The following is a 21,954-nucleotide window of genomic DNA, read 5'->3' on the forward strand; positions in this document are numbered from 1 at the left end:
GTAACTTCTGGTAAGGAAAAAAAACTTTATGGCGAAATATTTTTGCCTGAAAAAGATGAAAAGCAACAATATACCAGGTGAATTGCAATAGATAAAAATACTGCTCATTTAAAATAAAAGTATCAAGCAGTTGCTACTTAAATCAGTGGGAAAAGGTGTAAAATCAACAGTAATGTGTATTTTTAACATTCTGCCTGTAAATAAAAAGGCTGGTTCCCTCTGAAAGTTATAGTATATCATTATATTATTGGTAAAATATATCAAAAAAGAAACTAAAATATGGACTAGAAGAACTTGAGTCTGCCACAGGTAGCTTGTTTTTAAAGATGAAATTTAAAACTACGTCACTTGCTGCATCAAGAGTGAGCCCAAACTTCACTCTGCCTTTTGAGTCTAAATTGGTTTAAATCAAGCTGTGCTGTAAGAGTAGCTTTGGCTTCCCAGGAAGTCGACACAGGCACTTGAAAAGAATAGAATATCTGTCACCGCCGTGTAATTTCTCTTTGGGTAATCCAGTTCACATTACAAATAATAGGGGGTAAACGGTGCTACAGAACATGAAGTTAAAACATTTACTAAAAGGGAATAAAATTATGATTCCTTGTGACAACAAATTCGCAGTGTTCATTTTTTTATCTTTAAAAATGTGCGTTAAATTAATCTGTAGAACTTTTTTACTGTGCCTCTATAATTTATGGCCGCCTTAAATCGTGCAGTTCTCCCGTGTGGCCGCTGGGTGTCAGTGGCGTGCCGAGCCGCTCTGTAGCCACACAGAAGAAGCCCTGTGTCCTTCACAACAACAGCTAACATGGCTACTGCTACTAAAATCGTCCAGAGGCTTCGAAATTTCCTGGCGGGGGTAAGAAATAAAAGTTACATTTGGAGGATAAAATTAAAGGACATAGACATTCTGGGGGGCTTCATTGTAAATGTCCTGGTGACCGTAAACCTAGAGGGTTAGCCTGGCAGCAGCAGCAGCTCTGTTAGCTAGCCCTGGTCATGGTTCAAATGCAGAAATAAACCGCAGACGTGACGTGATTGTAACTCAGGGGGTATGCAGTAAAAAATAAAATTCACTTTAACTGTGTTTATTTTCCAGCGGGATCTGCAGTCCAAGCTGCAGCTGCGTTATGACGAGATAGCAAAGAGGTAATGTCTAATATGTTATGTTATTCTTGCCAGTTTACACCATTCACCTCCAAAGAAGACCATTATATTGACAGCTCCCTCCAGCTGCTATATTGCATAAATGGTGATGACCTGTGTTACGGGTGTCAACCTCCTGACCTAGAGGACCGGGGTCCTTTTTCTCACGCCTGCTTTAAACACACCTGTATAATGAGGTCACTAACAGGGATCTGTAGAAATTGATTGGATGCTGGGGAGACAAATCAGCCACTTGATTCGGGTGTGTTGGACCAGGACACCGATTTTGACATCCTTGAAATAGATTTCTGAGTCTAGGTTTCCTGGATTAGTCCTCAGCTCCCAGAGCCTACGGTCTTCAATAAGAGCATATAGTGCAAAGAATGAAAATGTTTGCCACGGTTATAGATCGGAACTTTTTGCGAAGAGCATGCTCAAAATTGCTGAACTCAGCGTTTCCAAATTTGGTGGCAATTTAATTCACTTTAATTCTATCGCCCCAATTCACCACACATGCCTTATTGAGGGGCTTTACAGAGTCTATTGGATCAAATCAGACAGATTGGTTAAAACGTTTTCTTTCTGAGGAAACCCAGCAGGGGATTGTCTGGTAGAATACGAGTTTGAAATTCAGATAAGCAGCCAGCTACTTGCTAGAGTTAGAGCAAATTATGGTAGCTTGAAATTATGCTTACAAATGAAGGAAATGTAACAGGAAGTGGAGGAATCAGATTTTCTTTGTGTTGTTTTTAGCATCTGTGCACTTCGGATTACCAAATACAGTCATGGTAAACCATGAAGTCCTAACAGTGATAGTTTAGTCTTTAATTGGTATATAAATTTAAAAAATGTAAAAAAAAAAACAAAAAAAAACTTTAAATTCAAGTGTACAAAACCCCACACCACAGATTAGAATGTTGTTCTGTTGTTGTAAAAAAAAAAAAAAAAAAAAGGAAAAAAATTGTAGTTATATTTCTACACAGATTCAATGCAGCAAAATCTTTGTTGCTGAGGTAAAGGTGACGTTACTGATGCCTGCTCATGTTTCATAAGGACGCAGCCACCACCTAAACTGCCCGTCGGCCCGAGCCACAAGTTCGCCAACAACTACTATTACACCCGAGATGGCCGCAGAGAGTCGGTCCCCGCCACGATAGTGATGTCTCAGCAGAAGGCTCTTACTGCTGGGAGGTAAAATCAAATTGTGTTTTCTGTGTGACTTCTTGAGCATGTTAAACATCTTCTGTCAAAGTGAACCATTGATGGTGTTTTCTGCATACTATAGTTTTAGGACAATGCACAAAAATTTGCTTATTGTGTGCTGATTTGTAATGTCTGGCCTAACATTGTTTGATCTCTTTTAGCGAGGTGGCTAAGACAACAAAGGCTCCTGTGACACCGGGAACTCTTTATGAACCGCCACCGCTGTCCACAGACCAGCCGTACCTCTGAGCAGCAGACCGAGCTGCCCGCTACTCCTGTTGGTTCTACCTTGTACAAAAGAAAGTGTGAATAAAATATGCTTCAATTGTTTCAAATTGTTGTTTCTCATATCTATCATGACAGCGAAAGGATGTAAGAATTTGCCGCATTGTAAATGCAAGATAATTCTTCTATGTTATTAACCCATACATCAAAAAGGTCTGTTAACTCAATTTTGCCTTATGAAGTGGTCAACATTTTTAAGGGACTCAATGAGTCTAATTGTGCAGTCTGGCTGCACAAGGAAGTTATTGCGTACACTTATTGTCATCACTGAAAGGTCTTCTAATTTAGCTGACAAAGCATAAATCTCTGCAATAAACTGTTAAATATGGCAATGAGCTTTTACTTCTAGATTGATCTTGCAGGTTTAGAAAGTTTATTTTCTGATTAAGGAGGACTTTACTGCTTTTAACCTTGTGACGTTTATTTACGTTTGCTAAACAAGGGCTGAGACAATCCCAGATGGATCGTGCAATAAAATTGAGCGTGAAAATCCTTTCCCTACGGAACAGTTTCCTATCTAAACATGCCTGACATCAATCCTCTCAAACTCATGATAGGTATTTAGTTTTTGGAAATTTTGACAAAATTTAACGTGAAAATATCAAAATTCCTTTATTCCTGAAATGCATATGATGACTTCAGCAAATTACAAAGATATATATATATGTAATTTAGGTGTAGCAGTTTTGGAGAAGTGAGACCTCATCAGCAAATATAATTGGAGTCAGCTGAACAGGTTAAGCCTAAAGACATTTTAATCCTTCAGTGACTCCGTGTCAATTTTTTTTACATTCAGCAGCATTCTTGATGGTGTAATTATTTACAGAATTAGACTGGAAAATTTCTGTTTTCAATCCCAGTAAAAAATAAATAAAATACAATACAGATGTCATTTGTATCAAAAGGAAAACAAAAATGTCCTCATCAAATCAGTGGATAGTTGGTATATTAATATGGTATTTCTACTTTTTTGGGAGTTCGATTTAGGACATAACAAAATTTATGGTGACAATTTCATACAAGAACCATGTTTACCTTAAAATTTTATTTGACATCACTTAAAAACACAACAGAAATGACCAGAATAATATTAACACATGAAAACATGTAGAACTACTTAAGAAACATGTGCAAGACTTAAAACATAAACTCCAAGGAAAAGTATCTTTACCATGAAATACTGCATGTTTTGTTTCTGTAGATTGGCCTATAAAACCCTTGCTTTCATTTACAGTCCATTTACAAGGAGACTAAAATATTAATACATTTAAACTTGAGAGATTGTATCTAAAAAATAATGTGAAGTATTTAAAAAAAATAAGTTATTGAAAGATTGTTGGAAAACAGATGAAGCAATATTAAAAAAAAATCTTAATAGCTTTTTAAAAATGTAAGCAATATCTTTTTGAAAGCTTAGTAGCTTTTGAAAAACTAGTTTTATTTTTTAATAGCACTGTTTGGTTTTCCTAATAAACATGCAAGAAATATTTGGAATCTGAAGTTTTTTTAGCTACAAATGTGGGATTTAGTCAGCAAATAAAGTAAATTAGTTCAATAATAAATAATTGCTTAACAAGGAGAGTGTGTAAAACACAGACACTTCTAATGGAAATCAGAGAAATTACAAAGCAACACGATTGTGTCACTTTGTATTTGTTTTTGTATAATGTTGCAGAAATCTTGCTAAATAAATGATGAGTAAAAAAAATTAAACCGTCCTGAAAAGACAGAACATAGATGAAACCAGCCTCCATTTTAAGCATACCTTGAAAGACTGGTGGAATAAAACTGAAATATTTTAGAGCAGAATTTAAACACATGGATAAAATATTTCAGAGGAAATAAATCTAATTTTATTGTAAATAATAATAGTACAATATATTGAAAGATAGCGCTTTGAGTTCAGATCAACTTTTTTTTCCTGTAACAAAATGTGTGGCCCCTGTAAGCTTATTTTTTTTATTGCAAAAAAAAAAAAAAAGAACATACAAGAACAACATAGAACATTAATGATAACAAACAGATACAACATCAAAGGGCTTTAGTTGAATTATTTTACAATGTTAAATCAAATCTGTGCTCCAGGGTTGCAAATCTTATGATTTGAATGGCCTTAGCATTTGAACTGAATTTTAAGCATTCTATATAGATATTAATAGAAGATAATAAAATCTGGAAATTAGGTTTTTGTTGTAAATATTTGGAGGTGTGAATATGATATTTATCATAAGTAATAAAAAAATTAACAACATAGCCCCTGTAAGCTTAATTCATTTGACAGGTAACGCGGCTATTGCGTCATATTTCCGCGCCGCTCGGCTCATCGCTGCAGAGGACGCATCCAGCATGGGGCACCTTGGAGGCTTATTTCTGCTGATCGCGCCGCTCATTTGGCTTCATGTTCAGGGTAGGAGGCAACATGTCTTCATGCATGCGAACAGACCGACATGTGTGCTTATGGTCGGTGTTTTGCGCTGTGGAGACGCCGGGCTGAGCCTTGCTGTGGATGGCCCTCCTCCTGTCAGTCGGCGACTGGCGGCGGTTCTCTCTCACGCTTTTGCCGCTTCACGGGTATCTGCTGCAGGAAGTCCGGCTGTCGTTTTCATAATTTGGCACATGCGTGTCAGAGTCAGGACTGCCAATATTTTGCAACACGGTGTCAAAGTAATTTTGTAATATTGTCATGCTGAAAAATATGAATTTAAGTGGCAGCCACGCTCTCCAACGTGCAACACCGTAGCCTAAATAGGCACGATGAGAGTATCTTGTTGATGGCATTTGATCAAATACAGGAAAGAGAGGCTTAATAGTTTCATTATCTTTAAGTCTTAAAAAAAGCCTCTTTTTTTGCCTTTAACTTCGTTTTCATCAATACGTCTTTAATATTTCTGATATCATTTCAAAGCCTATTTTTGGATGCCGACTCTCTTCTGTTTTATCCAATTATCAATTTGGTTCCTCTTCTGACTTGAAACTGTGTAATGACTAATTGTTTTACATCATATGTTCTTTGTATGCAAGTTTACTTATATTACACATGGGATCAACATGGTATAGCCAAGGATGGTGCTGATCTGCAGTCCTAATTTAATAAAAAATAAATAAATCTTCCTTATACTGTCAGTAGTGATTATTAGTTTAATAACCCAAAGGAAGGTTTTATTTTATTCACTGCATGACTCCCATTATATTTTCTTTTCAGTTTCCCATACTTTCAGAATGGCTTCTTTGCTGTTCTTCACAGATTCTTATGATTTACAGCTTTCTCTTATCACATTTCTTATCTGTTGTTATTTACTTTAAGTTTCCTAATTTAGTTGTTGACATGCATAATATTTTATTTATCCAGCGTGATCTGTCTTCAGCTAACAACCTTAGATGTTGCTTTGTCCTTGCAGCCATGTAGGCACCATCGAGATTTTTTTTCCAGATTTTTTTTTTCCAGTTCATCTCGCACAAGGGTGCTTTGTGGGTGACATTAGTAGCCTTTTTTTTACGCTTGTATCATTTATAGGTGATTGGTTCAAAACCACAAAACATTGCAATCACTTTTTTCCACATTCTCTTACTGAATTTTCAGTTTGAAGGGATGTAAATGTGATTTTCATGTTTTATCTGTTGGACGCCATGTAGATGTTTTTGATGGTTGCACAAGTGCGTACCGTTCGAACTGGCATTTTTCGTGAGATTGTAACAAAATGTAACGACCATCTTCATATGAATTCAAATTTTAAGCTAATTGATCCATTATAGGCTGCTTGATAGGATTTTTTTTATTTGCTTACTCAGTTTTTATATTTAGATTGTTGTATCAGAAAAATCTATTTAAAAAGGCCGATTGGGTCTACACCAGGGGTGTCAAACATACGGCCCGCGGTGGCTAAATGCATTATCATTATAATAATAATAATAATTTTTTTTTTTACAGTGTCCTGTCTGGCAATGTGGCAATAAGAATTGTTGTGTTGTTGTGCCAAAAAGAACTCATCAGATTTGACTTTCACAAGTGGAGCAGTGATTTATGAATGTGAATAGTTTTATGATTCATGCGGGGAATATCTCAAATGATATGGACACTACAATGGGAAAGTAGGAGAGCAAATGAAGAACAAGAAAAAAGATAAAAGGAAGAGAATGATAAAACATTGAAAAAAACATGTACTTTGTTCAATTGAACATCTGCAGTTCCTATATTGTCCACGAGGGGCGCTGTGTTTTAATTAGCAGATTAAGCTTCAGGTGTGGAAAAATTTAAATCATTTCTTAATTTCTATCTGTTTGATGTATTTTTTCATGTAGGACATTGTTTTTAAGTTCCAGAAAATGTGAATAAATGTTTTTCAACATTGTACAATCACTGTGATCAGTTCTTATGCATAATGCACAAGTAAATGTTTATTTAACTGAGTAAAAGTATTCTTGAAATTGCACATACTTTTCTTAAAAACGCTGAGGCTATGCATAATATATTGTGTAAAAGTTAAATTAATATAAAAATCAACAACAAGTCCACATTTATTAGTTATATTTAATCTTGCAATGAGTTTACTCGTGTGGCCCTCTTGAGATCAGATTAAGCTGAATGCGGCCCCTCAACCAAAATGAGTTTGACACCCCTGGTCTACACATTTATTTCAGGCAAGTATATCACTCTCCTATTGTTAAGTTTACAAAATAGCTCAGAAAGAAGTGTTATTGGTTATTGAAAGGAAAGCTCCAGTATTTTCTGTGTGTTGAAGTCTTTACTATTTTTATTTGTATATTCCCAAAGATTAGTGAAGCAATCCTGTGTTGGGACTGTTAGAAAACCAGGCAAATGAAACTGCGACTTGATGATGTCAGTAACCCTTTAGCAGTCTTCTCAGCATGGTGCTCATTAAACCTGTGGCGTATTGGTGTGTTTCAGGTGTTGCGGCTCACTCTTTGTCCGCCTGTAACCAGCAGCTGGAGTTTAGGTGCAGCGATGGATCGTGCGTGTCGAGGCTGAAGCTGTGCGATGGCCGCGCAGACTGTGCCGACGGATCGGATGAGCGCCAATGTGGTGAGTTCATGGTCTGGTGGGATTTCTAACGATATACAGCCATGGTAAACTCGAGGCACACCGTCGTTCAGCTCTAGGGTCTTCACTCTATGTGGATATGATCAGGCCTTTACCAGATTCTCAAGTTATTTAAATATTTGGTCAATATGTGGAAGCATAACCGAGCTTGCCTTTTTAAACAAAGCAAAGTTAACATCAAAAAAGGCACATGTAAAGAAACTAAATATACCTCTTTTGCTTTCATAGGAGACAAGAAGTAAGCACTTCCTTTTTCATTAGCTTTTTAGCATGTTTTTACTACTTTGTCACGCCGTTGTGGGTAACGTGTAATCCACTCTTCATTGCTTGCATCATGATCAGATTTGAGCCAAACATCAGCTCTTGGACCGATGGCCACACATCTCTCTCCAAAATCCTTTGGTAGAAAGGGGAGTTTTATTTTCCTTTTTTTATTCAGCTTATGCTTCAGACCAACAATCTGATGATGATTGATTAATCAAGTACATCTGATTGCCTTCAGTCATGTGGAAGCAGCACTTAAGGTTTCATTTGAATAATTTTAGAATCTGGTAAACAACAGATAAAACCCTAGAAATTTACTGGCACATGTTTTCTTTAGCATAATTGTTAAAGGGTTTGAGGGAATTCAAACAAATCTGTGGTTAAACAGGAAAAGACAATCAGATGTGTTTCAGCAGAATGTCAGATGGCAGTAAACCAGGTTGCAAAGTGATTTAAAACAAAATTTAAAGTAATAAATCATAACATGTATACTTAAAAGAATAATGAATTAACAAAGCTAATAAACTAAATAACATGGAATAGGAAACATTTTAAACCCAGATTTAGTGATGTTTGTGCTGTAAAGCAGAAAAGTCTTCTAGTAAATATTATACTTGTATCTCAAATATATCAAATTGACATTGTTTAGTCCTTTAAGGAATAAGCTGACCGAGCAACCGGACTTAATCCTTTTTGATGTAAAAAAAAAAAGCAAACTAATCATCAGAGAGTCATGAGATTCGTGCTGTGCCTCGAATTCATGCTCAGTTCAAACAAGTGCTGTCAGGTAGAGATTAGATAAAAGTAATTCCCAGAATATTCCTCACCTTCTTCCAGATCATTAGTGACATTTTAACCAAGGCCTCAGAGTCTAGCAGGCTCACATCAAGGCTTTATCAGGTTAATCCCATTATGATGACGAGCTCAGTCTTATTGATGTTCTTTTAAATGCCGTCTGCACATTTCCTCAGAAAACCTTTATGCCAAATGTTTACAATCTAAACATGATACTAATCTTACTCTGAAGATGCACTTCAGGCCACGTCTCGCTCGTTCTGTGCAGCAGAGATCACTGAACAGATACTGCTGAGGAGGATCAGTTTTCTAATCCTGCTGAGGTCATTGGAGCCAGAAGTACCGAGATCCTGAAGAATCTCCTGTACAGTTCATACTTCATGCCTGCAGAGTTGAGCTCCACAGGAGGGAGACGTCCTTGCACCTTTCTGGTGTTAAACATCAACACTGGTCTGTGTGAAGCCAGCAGGTCTGAATATCTGACGTGCAGAGCAGAGACCTTAGAGACGCTGGTTTAACTGCAGAAAAACAAACGGAGCAGAAGAGTTTGGGGAATATCGTGTCTCAGAGAGCAAGACGGGTCTATTCAGCCACAAACCCTAAAGGATTGTTTGTCAGATCAAATGTGAGACCACTGTACCAGCTGTCAGGCACGGTGGAGGTGGTGTCATGATCAGGGTGTGTTTCCCTGCTACCCCTTATATTCCCCAAGCGCGCTTGAGAAATATCCGTTTTCAAGGTTCTTTCAGTACCCCTCAGAAACACAGGAGAGCCAAGAGGTAACAGCGGATTTAGCCGCCATCTTTTTTTCCTCTATTAGTTCAGTTTCCTTACATGTTTGTGTGTTTTACAAAAAAAGAGAACTAAACAGTAAATGAGTGCGAGAGCCATGCAAGTCAAAAGAAAATGTCTGACCGTTCAGAAAGCCCAGAGAGCTGTTGCTCAAGAGCACTTTAAAAATAAAGTCTAGCCTCTTCAAAATAATGTGTGTAAAAATGAGGTTTTTGCATCTTTGAATATTTTGTTGTGGATTTTCTTTCCTTTTTTTATGGGCTTAAATACAAACCAATACCTTTACAGTTAAATTCCATAGATTATATTTATAATTATGCCTCTGGAGTCATCATCTCGCACTTTATACCTTCACAGGCCACAGCAGGTGCGGGAAAGAGGAGTTCGCCTGCCGCAGCAAGCGCTGCATATCAGCGAAGCTCTTATGTAATGGCGTAGACGACTGTGGCGACGGGAGCGACGAGGATTCCTGCCCCATCTGCACCGCCGGCTTTTTCTCCTGCGGGCCGAGCGAAGCCTGCCTGCCCAGAAACAGGCTCTGCGACGGCCGCAGCGACTGCGACGACGGACGGGATGAAGCGCCGGTCCTGTGTGGTTCAGTCCAAGCCTCTCCTCAGAGCTCCTCAGCCTGTGCGGCCTCACAGTTTCAGTGTGGAGACGGAGAGTGCATCCGGCACGCGTGGAGGTGTGACCACTCCCCGGACTGCTCTGACGGCAGCGACGAGGAAAACTGCGGTAAGGGGACATCTGGATGTCTAGAAAACGACAAACTCTCCAAAAGATTTGTTCCGCTGACCCGGTTTTAATTTTACGATCATAAAAAAACAAGAACGAAACATTTTACCCGTTAGTTTTTCGGATTAGGAAAATTCTGATTTAAAGGAAAGTAATTAAGCATTTAATACACTTTCTGTATTGCTATATAGGTTTGAGGTTTAGTAACTCAAATAAACCGTAAAACCGGTTCTTTTGGAGAAATTCACATTTACAATTAGCATTCTACCAATTTTTGTTGTTGTGTTTTTTTTTGTTTTTTTTTTTTTTGGTATTGTGCCCTCTCACAAAATAATTACAGTCATGGCCAAAAGTATTGAGAATGATTCAAATGTTAATATTTACAAAGTCTACTGCTTCAGTTTTTATAACAGCAATTTGCATATACTCCAGAATGTTATAAAGAGTGATCAGCGTTACAGCAATTAATTGCAAAGTCAATATTTGCCTAGAAAATTAACTTTATCCCCCAAAACACATTTCAACGTCATTGCAGCCCTGCCTTAAAAGGACCAGCTAACATGGTTTCAGTGATTGCTCCATTAACACAGGTGTGGGTGGTGATGAGGACAGGGTTGGAGATCAATCTCATGATTAAGTAAGAATGACACCACTGGACACTTTAAAAAGAGGCTGGTGCTTGGTATCATCATTTCTCATCTGTGAACCATTGTTATCTCTAAAGAAACGCGTGCAGTCATCATTGCACTGCACAAAAATGGCCTAACAGGAAAGAGAATCGCAGCTAGAAAGATTGCACCTTAGTCAACAATCTATCGCATCATCAAGAACTTCAAGGAGAGACGTTCCATTGTTGCCAAAAAGGCTCCAGGGCGCCTTAAGAAAGACCAGCAAGCGCCAGGACCGTCTCTTAAAAGTGTTTCAGCTGCGGGATGGGGCTACCAGCAGTGCAGAGCTTGCTCAGGAATGGCAGCAGGCAGGCGTGAGTGCATCTGCACGCACTGTGAGGCGGAGACTCTTGGAGCAAGGCCTGGTCTCAAGGAGGGCAGCAAAGAAGCCACTTCTCTCCAGGAAAAACATCAGGGACAGACTGATATTCTGCAAAAGGCACAGGGAGTGGACTGCCGAGGACTGGGCTAAAGTCGTTTTCTCTGATGAATCCCATTTTCCCATTGTTTGGGACATCTGGAAAACAGCTTGTTCGGAGAAGACGAGGTGAGCGCTACCACCAGTCTTGTCTCATGCAAACTGTAAAGCATCCAGAAACCATTCATGTGTGGGGTTGCTTCTCAGCCAAGGGAGTCGGCTCTCTCACAGTCTTACCTAAAAACACAGCCATGAATAAAGAATGGTACCAGAATGTCCTCCGAGAGCAACTTCTCCCAACCGTCCAAGAGCAATTTGGTGATGAACAATGCCTTTTCCAGCATGATGGAGCACCTTGCCATAAAGCAAAGGTGATATCTAACTGGCTCAGGGAACAAAACATAGAGATTTTGGTCCATGGCCTGGAAACTCCCCTGATCTTAATTCCATTGAAAACTTGTAGTCAATCATCAAGAGATGGGTGGAAAAACGAAAACCTAGGAATTCTGTCAAAATGCAAGCATTGATTTTTGCAAGAATGGACTGCTATCAGTCAGGATTTGGTCCAGAAGTTGATTGAGAGCATGCCAGGGAGAATTGCAGAGGTCCTGAAGAAGAGGGGTCAACACTGCAAATATTGACTGCATTAACTCATTCTGTCAATTCAATTCAATTCAATTCAATTTTATTTATATAGCGCCAAATCATGAAACATGTCATCTCAAGGCACTTTACAAAGTCAACTTCAATCATATTATACAGATTGGGTCAGATTATACAGATTGGTCAAAAATTTCCTATATAAGGAAACCAGTTGATTGCATCAAAGTCCCGACAAGCAGCATTCACTCCTGGGGAACCGTAGAGCCACAGGAAGAGTCATCTGCATTGTACATGGCTTTGCTGCAATCCCTCATACTGAGCAAGCATGAAGCGACAGTGGGAAGAAAAACCACCCATTAACGGGAAAAAAAACCTCCGGCAGAACCGGGCTCAGTATGAACGGTCATCTGCCTCGACCGACTGGGGTTACAGAAGACAGAACAGAGACACAACAAGAGAAACAAAAAAGCACAGAAGCACACATTGATCTAGTAATCTGTTCTACATTAGATGGTAGTAGCAGGTCAAAAGCTTTTGTTACTCATATGATTGCAATTGTATTTCTGTACATATGTGATGACATCTGACATACACACATGAAAACCAGAGGGCAGCAGATCATGTGAAAATATAATATTTGTGTCATTCTCAATACTTTTGGCCATGACTGTACATAAAGATAAAAATGAGAGTCCAAGAGCCTGGAAATAATTAATGATTCCCTCTAGAATAGAAGTGGAATTTGGATTGTAAAGTTTTATCAAGTTATACAATTTGGCAACTTTTTTTGTTGAAATGATTATTAACCATGTCACTAAAAGTCGGTTTATATAATGTTCAAACTCGGTTCCAAAATGCCTTGGGATATAAGGATGTCGATGTTTCAGTGACGACCAGCAGATGGCAGTAAAGTGCTTTTTTTTTCTGAGTTGGCTGAAAAGACTCCAAACATGATCAGATCCAAGCTGACCTTTAATTGAGTGAAAATAACCAGACATTTCAAGTGCTTAGGGTAAAGTTATTTCTATTAGAAAATATTAACTCATTCATAGACATTCCAGTAATGATTTTGATAAACAATGGCACAAGAGTATTCTTCAAACAATATGGGATTTTTCTTTACACACTGGCACCGACAGTTTTAATCAAATGATTGAAGGAACTCGTTAAGGGCGTTGCTCATGTAATAATTAACGGTCTAACCGTCACTGTCAGATGAAAGACGTTCAAGTGTGTCATAAACAGAAAACTGCTTGTCAGTACTGTTATAGCAACTGAGAGGGCCCTGACCAAGAAGGCATCTTCTGCTAGTCAGACGAGACAAAGAAGAAGCTATTTAGCCCCAATAACATAAGGGATGTGTGGAGGAATCCAGATGAGGCCGTCCACCCTGACACCGACAGAACATCTCTACTTCCACGTCTAGTTGGTTGGAAATGAGGCGGAGTTGACTGGATTCGCTGTTCCTGCTCAATGCGCGTTTCTGAGACTGCAAATTTTGTCAGAAGTAAAACATCTCTGTCACAGCATCTTATCTTTTTAGAAAAAGAAGGCCAACCGCTGGTTCCTTTTCATTCCCAGGGCAGAATGGAGCCATTGCTTGAAAACTGCCCCGTTATTTACTCTGGTTTTGTTCCTTTTTGCCGATCAGACTCCCATTTTTACCCTGTTAGTCGCACTAGAGATCTTTTTTTTAACTCTTGTGTGGAGTCTGTGATGGGGTCTGAATTGAGCGTGTTGCTGGTGTTTTGTGGTGCATCTTCTGTCGGTGTTCTTTAATGCCTCAGTGGCAGCGGAGACTCTCAACACAGTAACAGATGAAGAACAGGTCAAAGAGTTTGACGGAGGACGTCACGCACGCGCTTGCCCAGAGGATCCGGCCCGAATCCCTCTCTCATAAACTGACTAATGGAGCCTATCGAGGCAACTGCGGTAGATAGAGGATGACTCATTTTACACATTGGGCAAGGTTATATATGGGAAAGAACATAAATAATATTTAACTTCAAATCTTGTGCAATCTGTGCAATGCACCTTCTAAGGTGTGACAGACCTTTAAAGAAGCGAATCGCGTCAACTTTTCAGGTTATCTGTGTATTGTAGTTGGAAACGAGGTTCATTTGATGTCAGTATTGAGAACTTGTTTTTAAGTGGAACTGACAGCGATTTGTCACCATAACCAAATGTTGGCTTCCCAGAAAAAAAACCATCTGTTGTCCCCAACAAGTGTGAATCCTCTGAAATGGATCTCTGTTGTTTTCTCCACCTGCTGCAGCCTCTTAACAAAGATCTAGTCTATGTGGGCATTGGACTTTATTTTTATTCTATTTTTGCCTGCCTTATTAAAAGAAAAAGAAGCGAAAATACACGCTAAAGCTTTTACAAATCATAGCCGCATCTATAGGATTGTGCTTTTTTTAAGTGAAGTTTTAGGTTATTAAAAGTTACCATCTAAAACAGCATCTTCATACTGAGCTTGGGAACAGACATATAACCAAATCTAGTGTCTGGTATTGGCTTTGAATTTGGATAGTTATTTATTAGTCAAATTATGAAAATTACCCAAGTCGAAACAACCTTCATATTTTCCATAACTATTTAAATGGTGATCGTCCCACACCCACACATTCTCAGTTTTAAAAGGGCTAAAGTTTGTAACAAAGAAAAGCCACGGTAGGATGCTTTAATAAATTAAAGGACTACAGCCTTAAATAGGAGCTCATCAGTCCGACTGGGTCCCTTTTAAGGTGGCTGGAGCCGGCCCTTTTTATCGGGGTGTAGGAGATCCAGACAGAGCCATTCTCTGAACGTGTAGGGCAGAAGTGTCAAACTCATTTCTATATGGGGCCACTTTGGCGTCATGAAAAGGGCCGGTTGCACGTGTATAGACGATACTTTTCATTTCATAATTTCATTCCAGTTCAGATAGAAGTATAAAAAATGCACAGTAACATAGAAATAGCAACCTTAGGCCCAGTTTATACAGTTTATCTGCAAAAAATGTTGATATTGGGGTGAGTTACACTTACAGGAGGCACAGTTTTAGCCACTTTATACACTTTAAAAGGATATATGCCTCTACTTTATGACATGATATGCTTTTTTTTTGGCTCTTGAGGGCCGGATAACTTACCTGGACGGGCCGGATTTGGCCCGCGGGCCTTGAGTTTGACACCTGTGGTGTAGGGTGATAATGAAGCGACGGAACAAGTGAAGGACTGAGACGGCCTTTTCCACGTCCTTCATCCCTTATCAACCCCTTTGTATCTAAAGGGGAAAGGACAGAAGTGGAGTCCCTGTGGTCTGGATCCAGTCATGTTTGTAACTATCCTGTTAGGGCTAAAACTATCTCCATTCTTTCTCCACATCACCGTAAGAAATATTTCAAACTATTAAACATTTTCCGCCACGGTTTTTACCACAGCGTACATAAAACTGAACGGGCACCTAATAAATAAACAAACACATCTGAAATGTAAAAAAGACTGCTGTTTTTTCATGCTCCTTTTTACTATTCATGAATTGAAGGTTGTGACTTATTTATCTTTGTGTCATATGTTTGCTGGCTTCATTCTGTTGAAAATAAGCCGTCGTGCTACTGAGTTTTGTTGAAACATGGGGGGGGTAATGTTAACACCTACGAACTGTCCGGTCTCCTGATGCTGAAGCAGCACCCCTCCACATCCAGTGGCTCCGGTTTAAGGTCAGAGATGCACCATTAACCCATAGTAGGCAGATAAAACATGCTGCGGGCATACTTTCAGGCGTAGGATATTCGCGTCCTGTTACCCTCTGAACAAACATTAAGTAGGAAGAGACGACGGAGGAGTGTGGGCATTGCGCCGCATCAGCAGGAAAAAGCAGGCCTGTGCTCCTAGCTGCCCTGGCTGTCTCTTATGTTATCCAGCAAATTTGTTTATAGCCACCTAATTCGGTCTGGGTATAACAAACAACGAAAAATAATTATTATTGACAGCGCAGTTATGTTTGGGTTTTTGTTTACATTAGCATGCGTGGCTAAAAAAGGGATTGATTAGATTACTATCTAAATACATTAAAACCACCACAGAGAATGTATTTCTCTACAAACGCCTGAAAACACTCATCTCTCCTCCATATTAAACCAAATTACTTCAGATGGCAAAACGCGGCAACCTGGGCGGCGCAGGCTGCCGGTTGCTCGGTCAGCTTAATCGCCCCATTGTTGCGGCTCACGCATGCAGTTCTGCACACCCTCGCGTGTCTGTACAACGGTATTAACATTCGCCTAACTACTCTGAGTCACCAAAAAAAAAAAAAAAAATCCTTGCCAAGTAGTTTACCGCTGGGCTGTCTTTGTCGCGCTACGCTGCCCCCATTTTTGTGCCAAAATCGTATTTTTTGATCACAAATACACAAGGCATTAAGAATGTGTGCTTCGTAATGATATACGCCATTACTCTTATTTTTATTTAAAGGATAAATCTCAATTATTAGGCTTCTGATTTTCTTTTTTTTATTAACATTGTAGGTATGTGCTGAATTGACTGTGAGAAGACCCATCACAGAAGTCTAAAGTCTTGTTGTCATAGTTCATAACACTTATTACTCTGAAACCTCGCAACCTCATGAGAGATGAGATTCAGAAAATGGACGGATGGATGGATATTACTCTGAAATGTATTTTGAATATCTTTAGATACACAAATTTGTTCTCATCAGGAAAAAGTCCTGGTTTATTTGTACGGCACATTTAAAACAACCCCGAGTTTACCAAAGAATTACCAATCAGCTCAAAGGTGACGGTACAAAACCTTAAGCATCATCAAACACGGGCATAAAATCAAGAGAAAATAAGCGGAGTCTCAGTGATGAGGAGAAATAAAATTAGTGGAATGCAAGTCAGAAAAAAAAAAAACATGTTGAAAAGTGTGAGTTTTGTTCAAAGACTTGTTAATATCGACAGCGTAGATCAGGGATCGGCCTTTATAACGCTTGGTCTCCTCCAGATATCGCCGATCAGGATGAGTGCCAGGACAATAACGGCGGCTGCTCCCATTACTGCTCGGACCAGCCGATTGGCTTCCTCTGCCATTGCCCTGACAACATGAAGCTGGTGGAAGACAGCCGATGTGAAGGTGGGCGAAGACCTCGTCTTATTTTGCTAGGAACAGTACAGTAGCTGACCGGTGCAGGTTCTGCATCTATTCATTAATGTGTCTTTGTATCACCATGTTTAACCAGAAAGCCTTAAAAAATAACAGAATACTGTACGCTCACTCTCTGTACTCATAGTTTCTAAGCGTCTGTACATATTGAAACTTGTTTGCCTGGTGTTTGCCTGGTGTCGCAGAAGTGGACGTGTGCCTGGAGAGCGACGTGTGTGATCAGCTGTGCGTTCACAGAAACGGCAGCCTCACCTGTGAATGTCAACAGGGCTACCAGATGGACCCACTGACCGGAGAGTGCAAGGCCAAAGGTGAGCCAGCAGTCCTTTGATTCAAGAGCCACTGACACCATTAGTTCCCCATTAGTTCCCATTAGTTGTTTTTTTTTTTTAGTTCCTGGGTTTTAACATAGGGCCGTGCGATATGGCTGAAAAAATGATCACGATATGAGCCTTTCATATCAATTAGTATCATAAGGATTGAGCAGTGTTTTTTTTTTACTTGTTTGAAGCAAGGGCCAGGGTTGAAAAAGCCCAAATTTAAACTGTAACCCTGTTTAAATGTAACCTTAACCTTTAAAATATGTCAGCCTGACTCCCAACCCTGCTTAGTTTGGCCATGAGAGCCAATATCCCCCAGAATACCATGTGGTTCTGGTTCATGAATTTTATCAGACATATTTTCTATTGATATTGATCAGGTGTTTATTGCGACATATATTTATATTGATTTATCTCCCAGCCCTACCCTGACACAATTTAACTTTATGCAAACATGTAAGATCTTCTTAAAATGTACAACAACGATCCCATTCTGTTAAAAAAAACCTACATGACATTCACAATGTTTAACTTGCAATCTCCATGCAATACACACTAGTAGAAACGTTATAAATGGTAGGCAGTATGTTTTTTTTTTTTGTTGTTTTTTTTTTTTAACTCAGCATTTGAATGCAAACAAATACTCCCTGCTTAAAAAGGCGCCACCACTAAATCACGCTGCCCACGTGCAAAAACATTTTCAAATGTTTCACTCTGGAATCGGTTTTCACACAAAATGGACGCAGCAGAAATGCAACAAAAGGTTTCACCAAAATATGTCGTTGGTCTTAGCAAGGTAGCAACGGTGTAATTTTCATCACAAGCTTTGTTGATTCCTCTACAAATGTAGGTTGTAGTCAAAAAGTCCAATTTTAGTCTCATCGGCCTAAATAATATTGTTGCAGAACCTTTCTGGCTTGTTTTTGAGCTGTTTACAAAGAGCTAGCCCAGTTTATTTTTTTATTCACGTCTTTTTACTTTTCATCTTCAAACAGCCTAGCTGTTGTTTTTCCAGTGTCCTGTATGTCAGACGCAGTTAATTGTTGGTTTTTCTTTGCTTCCCAATAAAAAAAAAAATTCTGGCAATTGTGGCTAAAATCTTTGCTGATAATCTAAAATGCAGTAGAATCCAGAAATGGCAACACAAAGTCAAATGAAACATGCAGAGGTTCGTCAGTTTTTTTATTTTTCGCCAACGTGTTCAGACCCAGTGGTGATCACATAATAGTCACCAAATTTCTATTTCAACACTGCAAAAAGAGAACTAAAAATAAGTAAAATTGTCTTGAAATAAATGTATTTGCCCTTGATTTGAGCAGGTAAACAAGATTATTTGTCAATGGAATGAGTATTTTTACCCCTAAAATAATCTAATTAGATATACTGCACTTGAAATAAGATGATGGAGATGAATCGTTTCTATTTTAAGTGCAAAAATCTTATTCCATTGGCAAATAGTCTTATTTAACTGCTCAAATTAAGAAAAATACTTTCATTTTAAGAACATTTTTCTTAGTTTTAGTTCTATTTTTGCAGTAAATCATGCATTTTTAACAATCTTCCCGGGGCTTTTGGAGGAGAGAACTTTCCACTGCGACACAACCTCCACTCTACTCATATTCTCCAGTGGGCAGGACATTCTTTTTTTAAGTTACTGATAGACTTTCTCTAAAATTGTTCTTATGACTTATGACAGAAACAGAAACTTTGCTGTTTGGGGTGGGGGCAATCCAGTAAATATGATGATGTAAATATAGCGCCCAAATCAAGTGCAACGCCTCAGATCTGTTTAATTTTTTTTTTTATTTGGTTTGTCAGGAGCAGGGCTGGTTGTACAACAGCTGCCAGGCAGGAACAACCTAACTCCTATGTGCTTTGGGGAACCAGTGGTTTGTAACTAAAGTTTTCCAGCACCATAATGATGTCATGCATGAGATTAAAGAGATTGTCCAGGAGTTTGGTTCGTTTTGGCTGCAGTTCTCATGTCTCACACGGCGTGCACTGGGCTCAGAAGGCCATCCCAGGACCGAGTGGCCCTGTCATTTCCCCTCAGCTGTTGGAAAGCTGCTCTGGCAGACCACAGCATAGCGCATGGATGACGCAGCTGCAGGGTCAAAGCGGTTTTTTAGGACCGGCCCCTGCAATCCTGTAAACTCCAACACTGTTCTGTGTCCAGTCCAGTTAGTTGCTGAGATGATTTGCTTGTCTGATATTGTCAAATAATCAGACGTTTGCTGTTAGCCCTGTTCTGTCTTAAAGGGGCCTAGTCTTGTATTTTAACCATCTTATCAGTATTCAATCATTGCGCTCTTGCTTAACATCGTACTTCTGGTTATGTGGTCTTGTTATGGTAAATATACTCAAAAGTGTTTCATTTACTAACAAATACAGCAAAATCAAAGTGTAAAACTCAGAAATAAAATATGATAAGCCAACAGGACGTGATAATTTAGCTGGAAAACCTCCGTATGCAACCAGAGTGAGCTACTGATTGAAATTCATAAAGTCAGTACCTGACTAGGCCCCCTCAAAGGAAAACTTTCCCCCCCAACACAGATTGCAGATTTTTCGAACAAAATCTGATATATTTTAGTCTTTTTCTTTTTCGGGGGGGGGGGGGGGGAGGGGCACATTTTCTCCTATTAAATCCTCCACCATGAACTGAAAGGGTGAGTTATCACAGGAAAAACCTGGATCCTTGTTTACAGGAAATCTGTGGTCTCTGCTATGTTGTGAGAGGTTAGAGTGTGAGACTGGGAGAGCTGCAGTAAGTCCCTGCAATAAGCAGCTGGATGCATAAATAAAAAAAAAGCCTCACCAAGGTTCAAGCCCCTGCTAAGCCCTGAATATCTTTACACCATGCACTAATATACACACAAAACGAAAACATGAAATGAAAACATGTCAGACCAGCAACGTGTGGCCATCAACCAGCTTCTAAGATAATTTTGGCTGAACACTGGTCCACTCCGCTTGACATAATTGATAGTTAATTTAAACAAGTTTGTATTGTGGTTTGGATCCAGCTTTTAAGCATTCTCAGTGCTTTTTAAGTGGGTTGAGGTTGGGGGCTTTGGATAAGCCATTCCAGAAGCTGTTGGTCTTCCTTGTTCATTTTAAAACCAGTTTCTATGTTTCTTTGCAATCTTTCTCTTGCTGAAACAAACCAAAGACCCGTCTGCGACACAGCGTTTCAGTAAATTCCCCAAAAGTCAGCAAACTGCCTGCTCCAGTCCAATCCATTCAGGGAAAGGAACCCTCCGAGCTGATTGGCCGAAGCGACACCTAGCGCCCGCCTACCAAAGGTTGGTTTTAGCCAATCACGGGATCAAACGAAAATGTAAGCAGCAGGCGTCAGGAGAACCACAAGTTACGCTGGTCAAGGCGCATTTATTTGGACACTAGTGGTGTCAAAACAAACGGACGTGACAACAGCAGCTACGTGTGCGTCTTCCTCACTGAGCTATATAATACACTGGAGTGCTAATCACCGTCTGTTTGAACGAGTCGCTTTGAAGCCACCAGCCGCCATATTGGTACTCCCTATTTCCCCCCAGTAACTAGGGAATATGTGCGCTACAGCATCGAATAACGATGATTTTCTCATGTTCAGGGGAGGCTTAAGACTTTTAAAATATCAAATGCCATATACTTTTATGTTATGTTCTAAAACTATCAAGTACTGAGAAAGTCATGTGCAGAAATATTTTGCATTTTATTCATTTAAATATATATGTTTGACATTTATAAATATAAAAATAACAATATACAAAAACATATTTACATATGTGTATACATATATATACATATATACATATACACATACTTATATATATATATATATATATATATATATATATATATATATATATATATATATATATATATATATATATATATATATATATATATATATATATTTAATATGAATAACATGTAAAATATTTCAGCACCTAATTTCCTAGTAGTTGATAGTGTTAGTATATCCACTGACTGTAGAATTACCTGTAAAACGTTTTCACTCAGCCAGAAAACTGCTTGTTGTTGCAAGCAAATCCTATGGGATTCTGTGAGAGTAGGGAGGAGCAAGATGGCGGCCAGTGACTTCAGTTTTGCGGCAAAATCAGCACTCCAGTGTATTATATAGCTCAGTGGTCTTCCTGCGCCGCCATGTTTGTTTTGCTTTGGCTTTGGGCTCAGCAGCTCTTGCTTCGTCACAGCTCTATGTTCTGCCTTAAACCATAATACTTGCAATGCGATTGGCCGACCACGTTTTGGGTCTATTCCAAGCGGTTGGGGCGGGAGCAGGATAAGATGGATTCTGGTGTGTTTTGTGAACGCACAAAAAAAAAAACGCTAAAAATTAGCTTGTAGGCAAGGTTTAGTATAACATGCTGGTTCACTTCAAACCTGGCAACGCACTTGGACAGAAACTAGTCGATCCCAAAGACAAGATCTCTAGGCACAGAGAAATGTAGATTATGCTGTAAAGTAGACAGTGAGCTGTAAACAGCAGAAA

General features: G+C 39.1%; 2 protein-coding genes across 2 annotated transcripts in view; both read left to right on the forward strand.

The window, feature by feature from the left end:
• Nucleotides 1-736: 736 nt before the first annotated feature.
• On the forward strand, nt 737-2,684 carry ndufa7 (NADH:ubiquinone oxidoreductase subunit A7). Its single transcript, XM_012882393.3, has 4 exons — nt 737-859; nt 1,100-1,149; nt 2,200-2,337; nt 2,511-2,684. Exons 1-4 carry the CDS (start codon nt 809-811, stop codon nt 2,596-2,598), a joined length of 327 nt encoding a protein of 108 aa, XP_012737847.1. The 5' UTR covers nt 737-808; the 3' UTR covers nt 2,599-2,684.
• A 2,092-nt stretch (nt 2,685-4,776) lies between these two features.
• LOC105939995 (low-density lipoprotein receptor) overlaps nt 4,777-21,954 on the forward strand; it is a 39,172-nt gene continuing 21,994 nt past the window's right edge. Inside the window, exons 1-5 of the mRNA XM_012882411.3 lie at nt 4,777-5,041; nt 7,541-7,675; nt 9,902-10,279; nt 16,957-17,085; nt 17,301-17,426. Of these exons, the coding sequence (XP_012737865.2) occupies nt 4,849-5,041; nt 7,541-7,675; nt 9,902-10,279; nt 16,957-17,085; nt 17,301-17,426 (961 nt within the window). The 5' untranslated portion in view covers nt 4,777-4,848. The remainder of the gene's footprint in view (nt 5,042-7,540; nt 7,676-9,901; nt 10,280-16,956; nt 17,086-17,300; nt 17,427-21,954) is intronic.

The sequence above is a fragment of the Fundulus heteroclitus genome, unplaced genomic scaffold (genome assembly GCF_011125445.2).
Source record: "Fundulus heteroclitus isolate FHET01 unplaced genomic scaffold, MU-UCD_Fhet_4.1 scaffold_78, whole genome shotgun sequence".
Classification (NCBI taxonomy): Eukaryota; Metazoa; Chordata; class Actinopteri; order Cyprinodontiformes; family Fundulidae; genus Fundulus; species Fundulus heteroclitus.